The sequence below is a fragment of the Vombatus ursinus genome, unplaced genomic scaffold (assembly GCF_900497805.2).
Source record: "Vombatus ursinus unplaced genomic scaffold, bare-nosed wombat genome assembly UNPS02013931.1, whole genome shotgun sequence".
Classification (NCBI taxonomy): Eukaryota; Metazoa; Chordata; class Mammalia; order Diprotodontia; family Vombatidae; genus Vombatus; species Vombatus ursinus.
Genome location: NW_020953709.1, coordinates 342,475 through 351,057, shown reverse-complemented (window position 1 = coordinate 351,057; position 8,583 = coordinate 342,475). Strand labels below are relative to the sequence as shown.

At 52.9% G+C, this 8,583-nt stretch overlaps 1 protein-coding gene across 2 annotated transcripts in view; it reads right to left on the bottom strand.

The window, feature by feature from the left end:
* Nucleotides 1-8,161, bottom strand: part of BSCL2 (BSCL2, seipin lipid droplet biogenesis associated) — a 10,636-nt gene extending 2,475 nt beyond the window's left edge. Inside the window, exons 1-5 of one of the 2 annotated variants that reach the window (XM_027858810.1) lie at nucleotides 8,092-8,161; nucleotides 5,309-5,637; nucleotides 4,349-4,430; nucleotides 1,307-1,450; nucleotides 409-543 (exon numbers count right to left, since the gene is read on the bottom strand). In XM_027858810.1, coding sequence (XP_027714611.1) covers nucleotides 409-543; nucleotides 1,307-1,450; nucleotides 4,349-4,430; nucleotides 5,309-5,517 — 570 coding nt within the window. In that variant the 5' untranslated portion in view covers nucleotides 5,518-5,637; nucleotides 8,092-8,161. Of the gene's footprint in view, nucleotides 1-408; nucleotides 544-1,306; nucleotides 1,451-4,348; nucleotides 4,431-5,308; nucleotides 5,638-8,030 lie in introns of both variants that reach the window. The other variant, XM_027858811.1, reaches the window with a different exon arrangement.
* Nucleotides 8,162-8,583: the final 422 nt, after the last annotated feature.

Here is an 8,583-nt window from a genome sequence, read left to right as displayed (position 1 = left end):
TCCACCTCTTTCTTCACTTTCCATCTCTCTCTTCTGTCTCTCCCTCTGTCTCTCATCTCTGTCTCTCTCTCCACCTCTTTCTTCACTTTCCATCTCTCCTGTCTCTCCCTCTCTCATCTCTTCTTCTCCTCATCTTTATCTTCACTTTCCATCTCTTTCTCTCTTCTGTCTCTTTTCATTCTCTCTCTCCATCTCTCTTCTATCTCTCTTCTCTGTCTCTCCCTCTCTCTTCTCTTTCTGTCCCTCTTCACTCTCCTTCTGTCTCTCCTCTCCTCCAGTGCTCAGCCACTCCCAACCCTCCCTGTCTTTCCACAGTAGCCCTGCTTAATGAGTGCTACCTTTCAGCAGAAGGGGTCAGGGCTCCCCAAGTTCCTACTAGACCCTGATTTCAGGGCCCCCCAACCTCACCGAGTCTTCCCTGTAGTCTGCATACAATTCCACCTCCAGGAGCTGCTTTTGCTCTGCAAAGCCACATAAGAAGAGGCCCGAGAAGACAAGGGTGTCCAGCAGTTGCAGCAGCGTCGAACGGTAATGCAGCATGGCCTGTGAGGGCCAGAGAGGAGATGTGAGCTGCCCAGGGAAGCCGAGATGGCTCACATGTTGGCCCCACCCCACCCACTCCTGCCCGGCCCTTTCTCTCAGGTTCTCGTCAGTACGGTCTGTTCCCGAGCTTCTCCCCAGCCGGGACCTCACTCCCGACCCACCTGCCCACCAGGCTCTGCATCACGCATGCACATTCCTTTTTTTTACAAGATCCCATTTTCTGGAAGGCTTCCAGGACCAAACCCACTATTTTAGCCCCCAAAATCTGTCCTCCCCCTGCCCCCATTGTAATCTGAATGATCCCTGGTCAGGGATTCTTAACCTGGATCTCATGGTCTTTGAGTTGATTTCAGAGGGGCCATGAAATTGGATGGGGGAAAAAATTACACCTTTCCTTCAATATAATGCACTTCAAAACAGGATTCTGGGAAGGGGTCCAGGACACACAAATGGAACACTAAGAACCTCTGATCCTTAGATCAAGTGGAGGCTGACAATCAAATTGAACAGATGCACTCTAAGTCACTGTTGCTAGATGCTAGGGATAAGACGGTCTAGGTCAGGTTGTCTCATTATCCCGTTGGATCAAGAGCTCCTTAAAGTCAGGGCCAGTCTCAAAGCTGCTGCTTCAGCCAAGGGCACGCATCCCATCCCACCCCAAACCCCATCTAAGAGCCCTGAACTTTTAGTTCCGTGCCAAAGACCCTCCCTCCAAAGGTTCCTGTGGCTGGATTGCCTTCCACACCTCCCCCACAAGACTCACGGAACGGGCGGAAGAGGAAATGACTCGTCCGCCTCGGGTGTAGCAAGCAATGGTGACCATGAACATGCCCAGCTCCTGGTTCACTGGGGACTCGGGCATCTCCAGCTCCAGGGAAATTCGGTATGGCTGTCCATACATCAACACCTGCACCACATTTGGGGGGGATGTCACATCAGCCCTCTTCCCAGCCCCAAGCTCAGCTCAAATGCCTCTTTTTATTACTATCTTTTGCTTTTTCATCACTTTTTCTTCACTTTCACTTCTGAATTTATCTCCCCCCACCTACTAGTGAGCCATTATTTGTAACAAAGAATTAAAAAAAAAAAAACCAAACACAATTGAGTAAATCCAAGCAACATGGCCACTGAGTCTGACAGCATAAGAAACATTCCAAGTGTGTGTATGTGTATGTGTGTGTGCGTGTGTGTGTGTGTGTACACTCCTCTGTGTGTCCTCCTTCTGACTAACTACCTTCCCCAGAGCCCCAGACTCCCTGGGCCCAAACACTCCCTTCGCTCATCCACCTTCCCTGGGCCAGAATCCTGGTCACACTTCTCACGCTGGGCCTCACTTCCTTTTTAAAGACTGTTGCACATCAGTGACTCCCCTTCTTGGAAAGCAAACTCCCACATTGCCAAATGGGTCATCTGTGACTAAGGCCTACGTGTGCTAAAGAGACCATCCTCCTGGAACCAGCTTGACACATTTTTATCATTAATTAACCAACAGCCAGCAAGCAGTTCCCTTTTCAGGAAGCACTATTGTCTCATCCCTAAAAAGCTCTTCTCCAGTCCCCCTCCTCCCTGGTACCATTTGTAAGAATGATCGCACCTGACTTATTCAGCCAGGCACTCAGGGGGTTTCCTATTCTAGGAGATCATGGTTGCCCTTGCTTCAGCTCCGAAGTTTACAGCTCTGCTCTGATCATCCTGGGCACCTCTGGTACCTCCAGCTCAATAAAAGCCCAGGGAGGAGCCCATCTTTAGCTGATCCTATTAACTCTTGGGATGATGAAATCCACAAGGTCACTGTTTCCTTTAATGTGTGTCACTCTGGTCTTCTGAGGTTTCCAAGAGTATCACTGGAAATGACCAGATGTCAGCATCTTGGGACCAAGTTTGGGCCTTTGATCTTGGCAGAAAGAAGAGCAGGAAGACCCCCAGCCCGTCCTTGCTCATCCAGCCCACTTTGAGACTCCCCCTCCTTCCTCAAGCTTTCTCTGCCGAGGCTCCTTTGGCCCAGTGGCCTTCCTAGCACTCCCAGGTCTGTGACACACATACTTCATTACATTCTGGGCTGGGCTGCAGGACTGAGGGACTTGTCTCCCACTGGATCAATGCTGACTAAACTGAATGCCACAGGCTCGGGGATAAGCGGCATCTTTCCTCATTCTCTGTTGTCTCGGCCCTGAGCTGATTCTGTGTGGGGTGCCCAGCAAGCACTCAGGAGCCAGGTACTGTCATAAAGGGCTCCCCACAATCTGTCCAGCATCTCCTCTCAGGCATCACTTCAGCTTGACAAAACCTCACCTTTCTAGGTCATACCCAGACAACTCTACAGAGATCACCTGGGCTGCCCTTCTCCAAAGATGAAGCTGACCTTGGGAAAGAGTGATTCCCCTGTCCCCAAGGGCCATAACCACCACTCTGGGAACCTCTCCTAGTTCAGGTACAGACTACTGCAGCTGAAGGGGAGGGGTCATTCAAAGAAGCACCTGTTACCTCAAGTAACACAGGAAACTGAAATTCACCTGCCCACTCCTGTCCCCTTATCTGGCAAAATCAAAATTTATCATCTTGGCATTTTACTACCCACAAGAACCAACTGGCTCCTACGAATCTGAATACTTCGCTGCATATGCATCTTTCAAATCTCATTTATGTAGGGAAGGGAAGGAATAAGCATTTATTAAGCACCTACTATGTGACTGGTATTGTGCTAACCACTTTACAAATATAAATCTCATCTGATCCTCACAACCACGCTGAGAGGTAAGTGCTGTTATTATCATCTCCATTTTATAGCTGAGGAAACAAGGCAGACAGAGGTAAAGTGACTTGCCCAAGGTCACACAGCTAGTGTCTAAGTCTGGCTCTGAACTCAGGTTTTCTGACTCCAGGACTGGGACTCCATCCACTAAGCCACCAGTTGCTTCTAACCCTAACTCTCATTTAAACAATCATGAATTAGGATGGCTCCTGGCACAGAAAGTCTTGGGAAGATCCCATGGCTTTCCCCTTTCCCCTTTGGTAGAAATATTCTCTGATATTTAGCCTCTTTCTAAGCAAGTCGCCCATGCGTGATCAAACATTCACGTTGCCCCATTTTTTAAGCCTTTGTTATAAAAACTTGCCAAAGGCTTTTTGAAGGCCTAAATACATTACGCCCACTCATCAGCAGCATAGATTGGGAGCTGGAAGGGCCTTATGAGGCCAGCAGTGAGGAGCACACCTGAGGTGATGTGACTCATCTATGTCACACAAGAGGCAGAAGCAGGCCTCAAACCCAGGTCCTAGGACACCCAAATGGAACACGTTGTCCAAGATGTAGCTCTGCCTCTGCAGAGAATACTACTAATGGGAACCTCGTTGCCTTTTTCTGAGTCTAGTTCTCCTTTGCTTAGGTGTTTCCTGATCCCACCAGCTGCCCAGCTCTCGAAGGGGACTGACTGGCCTGCAGTTTCTTGACTGTCCTCTGGAGGCACGGCGACGTCTGCCGAGCCCTTTGACCCAGCTGCCATTTCTGACAAGCTTCATAACTTGGCCGTCAGTTTCACCATTTTACCCTTGAATCCCATGGACACTTGGGTGGATGCCCCCTCAGTCCAGTGATTTATGTCATTACTAAGAAAAAACTACCTGTGCACTTAACAATGGTCACAGACAGGCGAGCTGAATCCTTCCAAGAAGGAGACTCTCCTTATCCCTTCCCCTAATTCCGCCTCCTCTCACCTGCCCAGTCCCCAAAGCAGCAGCCTCTTTTCCCGGAGCTCCCACTCCCAGCTTCCCCAGCTTGTCTCTCCCACCCCTTTCCCCTACTCACCCGATCACGTCCACCTTTAACCAAGGAGACGTTGGCAACAGGAAAGGAGCAGAGAACAGGCCCAGCAGAACCACAGTCTGTCCTAGAGTGGGAATGAAGGTACATCATTTACCTTATCACCGCCACTGACCCCGTGGGGGTCCAGCCTTCTTTACAGTACACAAGATGTCAGCATCTCACCCCCACTCCCATCTTGTCTAGTACAAGATGGTGCTCACTGTATCCGAGAGAAGGAAAACAGTGCCACTGCTGCCACCCACATCTGGTTCTGGGATGAGTAATAAGAGTGAAGTCCCTGGAATTGAGAATGAGCAGGGTAGGAAAAAGGGGGGAGATAGAGTAAAAGGGTCCCAAAAGAGGGAAGGAAAGGCACCCCCAGCAAGAAGAGTTGAGGGAGGTTTCTACGATCCCAAGTTGGGTTGCTTTAGATTATATTCCCTGAATATGGGATGAACGAATAAGGGCTTACTGGCAGGGGTGTGGGTGGAAAGGGCTATCGTAAAACATGGTGCGCCCCATAGAACAGATATGGAAACCTGTCTTTCTCCTTTTGGCAGGGGAGCAAGGGACTACCAGAACACAAAGTCACTTAACATTGGGTCACTGTATTGGGTATTTGTACTTAAATGTTTTTCTTTGTTACAAGGGAAAGTTCACCTCCAAGAATTGTAGGTAGGGGAATTTCCAGAAGTGACTATAATAGAAAAATCAAAAGCCATCATCGACAAAACTTTAAAGAAGTACATAGTTTGAAATAAAAGAAATGCCATGGAGGTTGCAAAGTTCATGGGGGCCCTGAGAGGCAGCAGTTCCAAAGAGGTCAGCCAGCATCTTTTGATAGTTTGGATGAGCTGAGGCTGTCCCCCAGCCTTCCCTAAACACCCCAGCCCAGTCTCGTACCAGCCCTGGGGGAAAGAGAGCAGCTCTCTGTCAGGCAGCTGGCAGCAGGGAACCTCTCACCTGTAAGAAATGTGGACTGGGCTGAGGTAGCTGACTGTGGGCATGTAGGAATAGTAGAAGGAGCCATACAGGAAGACAGATGTCCAGAGGAGGAGGAGGATGGTGCAGAATAAAATTCCAAACTGCAGCAGCAGCTTCCGGGTGCGGCCCACCACCATGTGGCCCACCTCCTGGGCCCAGAGCAGGGCTGGCACTGGGTCACTGGCCATGGAGAGAGCAGGGGAGGGGCAGCCAGGCCCTGCCTAGGCCCAGGTGTCAGGCTGCCTTGTCCGATTTGCTCTGTCACCTGGATGCTGCCCCTGGCCATGGGACAACGCAGGCAGCAGTTCCTAGAATAAGGTAAAGAGGGAAGAATGGCTCCTTCTCTGTGGAGGCAAGGTGGCTGGACTGGCTTCAGGGCCCTGGGGACAGCCAGACAGATCCACCCCTGCTTTAGTATGACTCAACTACTCTGTCTATACTCCATTCCCATACCCACAGCCCCAGCTATGATCATTTTTTAAATTCTATTTGCATTGAGCTTTAGGGTTACAAAGCATTTTTCCCACGATCCAAATAAGAAAGATGGGAAAGGTCAGGTGTCAGCCTTCTTTCTTCCCACCAAACACATCCAACTAAGCGCTGGTCCTACTGTGTGCTCTATAGCCCCACTGGCTCTGTGTTCAGCTTCTCCCTTATCAGTCTGTGAGCCACCAGGGACAAGTTTTATCCTAAATTTTATCTCCCTTAACATCCACCCAACGTAATTAGTGCTCAAGACATTCCTAATCTGATTACTGTGGGTACATTCTGTCTAAGGACACCCAGTTGCAGCCTACTCTTGCCCGCCCATCCTGTGTGCCTCTTATCTGAAGCTTCCCAAGTGTGACAGAGGGGAGGCGCCGCCGCGCCCCCCCCCACCCCAGCCCCAGGGTCCCTGCTCATGTGCTTATTGTAATTTCTTTTTTTGTCTAACCCAGGAAACATGGTAAGACACTTATTTAATTGCAAGTCACGAGCTGAATGCCAATAATCTCCTATATCCCCAATTCAGAGAAATTTGATCTGGAAGCGGGGGTGGGGATGGAATAAACCTTCCCTACTCATCCCTTTGATGTTTCATAGAGACAGTCAACCATGAGCATGGACAGCATAACAGAAAGTGTCTAGAGCAGCTCCGAGGAGCATCGAGGTCTGGGCGCTCACAGATTCCCCCACCCACCCATGCTGGTCCTAGAAGGGTGGAGGTAATTGTGGGCCCCTAGTGTGTGACCCTAAGGCAGGTTCCCTTATGTCTCTAAACTTTCATTTCCTTACCTGAAAAATGGGGCAATCCTTGTACTTCTTACCTGGTAGTATTTATTGTGGACAAAGTGCTTCAAAAGCTGCCAGAGCTCTGTTATGCAATACCTACGTGAATTTGGGCAAACTCAGCTTTTCCCTCTGTAAAACGAGTGCTTTGGCCTAGATGACCTTAAAGGTCTAAATCCAGCTCTAAATGCCAGAAGCTCCGAATTCCTGGAATGAGGGAGGAAGGATCAGAAAAATGAGATCCTTCTGTCTGCTGCGCAGCTGGGAAGCTGACAGGACAGCAGAGAGTGGAAGCTGTGCAGAGGGTCTGAGGATAGAGGGTTGGGCTCTGCGACGACGGGAACTTAGGTGGCTGCGTAATGTCCCGGGGCCTCTTTGCTTCTGTTTCAAGTGAGGGGAAACAGGTGATCTCTAAGGCCTCTTCCAGGCTCTAAGTCCTAAAACCTTATCATCTTGCATTCAGAAAACTCAACCTCTCTCCTCTCATCTGTAATAAGAGAGGCGGCGCCAATGTCCTGGGAAGGGCACCGGATCCAAGGTTTGAGGACCCAGGCAGGGGCAGATGCCAGCTACCTGCGTTATCCTTTCCGAACCTCGGGGAGTCGACAACACCCTCACTACCTGCCTCACAGGGTTTTTTGTGAAAAAAGCACTTGGTACCCTGAAAACGCTGGAGCAAAGGGGAGGGAGGATGAACACCGGGACCCTCGGGACCCTCCTACTAATAAATAAGATCTCAGTAGCCCAGGGACGGAGGTCACGGGGTCACAACAGGAAAGGGCCTTTCGAGGGAACCTAGTCCAACCCGTTTCAGATGAAAGGAAATCTATTTCAGGCCTCCCCGCCCCTTGCCCACCGGGGTTATGGGACTTTCCTCAGGTGACCCAGCTAGGAAGAGGCAGGGCTGGGGACTCGAACCCGAGGCTGCTGTTGCAACGCAAGCGCCCTCATTGCAGACCCCCACCCCCGCCCCGTGCCTTGGGTGGGGGGCAGCCCTGCCCACGCCGATCTGCAGCGAGGAGGGCCCCCACTCCGGGACTACGCGACTGCCCTCGGGGGCCCACCCGAACAAGTCTGGTCGAGCCTCAGTTTGCCGCATCTACCTCTCGAGCCTGCTGGCGCCCCCGCCCCCGCCCCGCTTCAGTGGCTCTACCTCGACGATAACCAGGCCCAGGCGCCGCAGCAGCCCAGGGGGGATGGGCACAGCGGACATTCCTCCCCCGCGTCCCCTCCCGCAAGGCTCAGGCGCCCGGCCCCGGCCCAACGACGCCCCGATCCGGGCCTCACAATGGCTGTGTAAGGTAAGCGTCGTGGGGGGAGCCCGAGGCCGGGGGGGAGCCCGAGGCCGGGGGGCTGCGGCCTCCCTCCCGCCCCCGGAGGCCCGCCGATCCGCTCCCCACGCCGAGGCCTCTGCGGCCGGCCAGCCCCCTACCTAACCGGGTCACCATGGAAACCACGCCGGCCGGCGGGGCCCCGCCACCTTCTTCACTCACCGGCCTCTGTCGCTGCCCCGGCAACGCCGAGAGAAGACTTCCACCTCGCGCGGAAGCTCCGCCCCCGGCCGCGGCCCCGCCTTTGTACTGCCGCAGGGGGCGGGGCCGAGCGGCCCGGCCCAGGAATGGGGCCCAGCGATTGGAGGAGACGCCGCGCGAGGGGCGGGGCCCGAGAGGCCAAGGGGCGGGACGAGGCCTGGCCCCAATCGCTGGCGTCTAGCGGCACGTGCGCAGACCAACGGCTGCGACTCCGTTGCTGTGGTGACGAGAATTGTGGCGCGGCCTCCCTGCTTTCTCCACCCCCACCCCTGAGATGCAAACCACCCCCCCCGACCCCGTCCGGTGCCCCTCAGAGCAGCTCGTCCTCTCTCACCCCGCTCCTCCAAGCCCTGGCCTCCCTCATTTCTCCCCTTCCACCCCTCGCACCCACCTGGGCTCCCTACTAATCTCCTTGAGCCTCAATTTTCCCCTCTGAAAATGGGGACTCCCTCT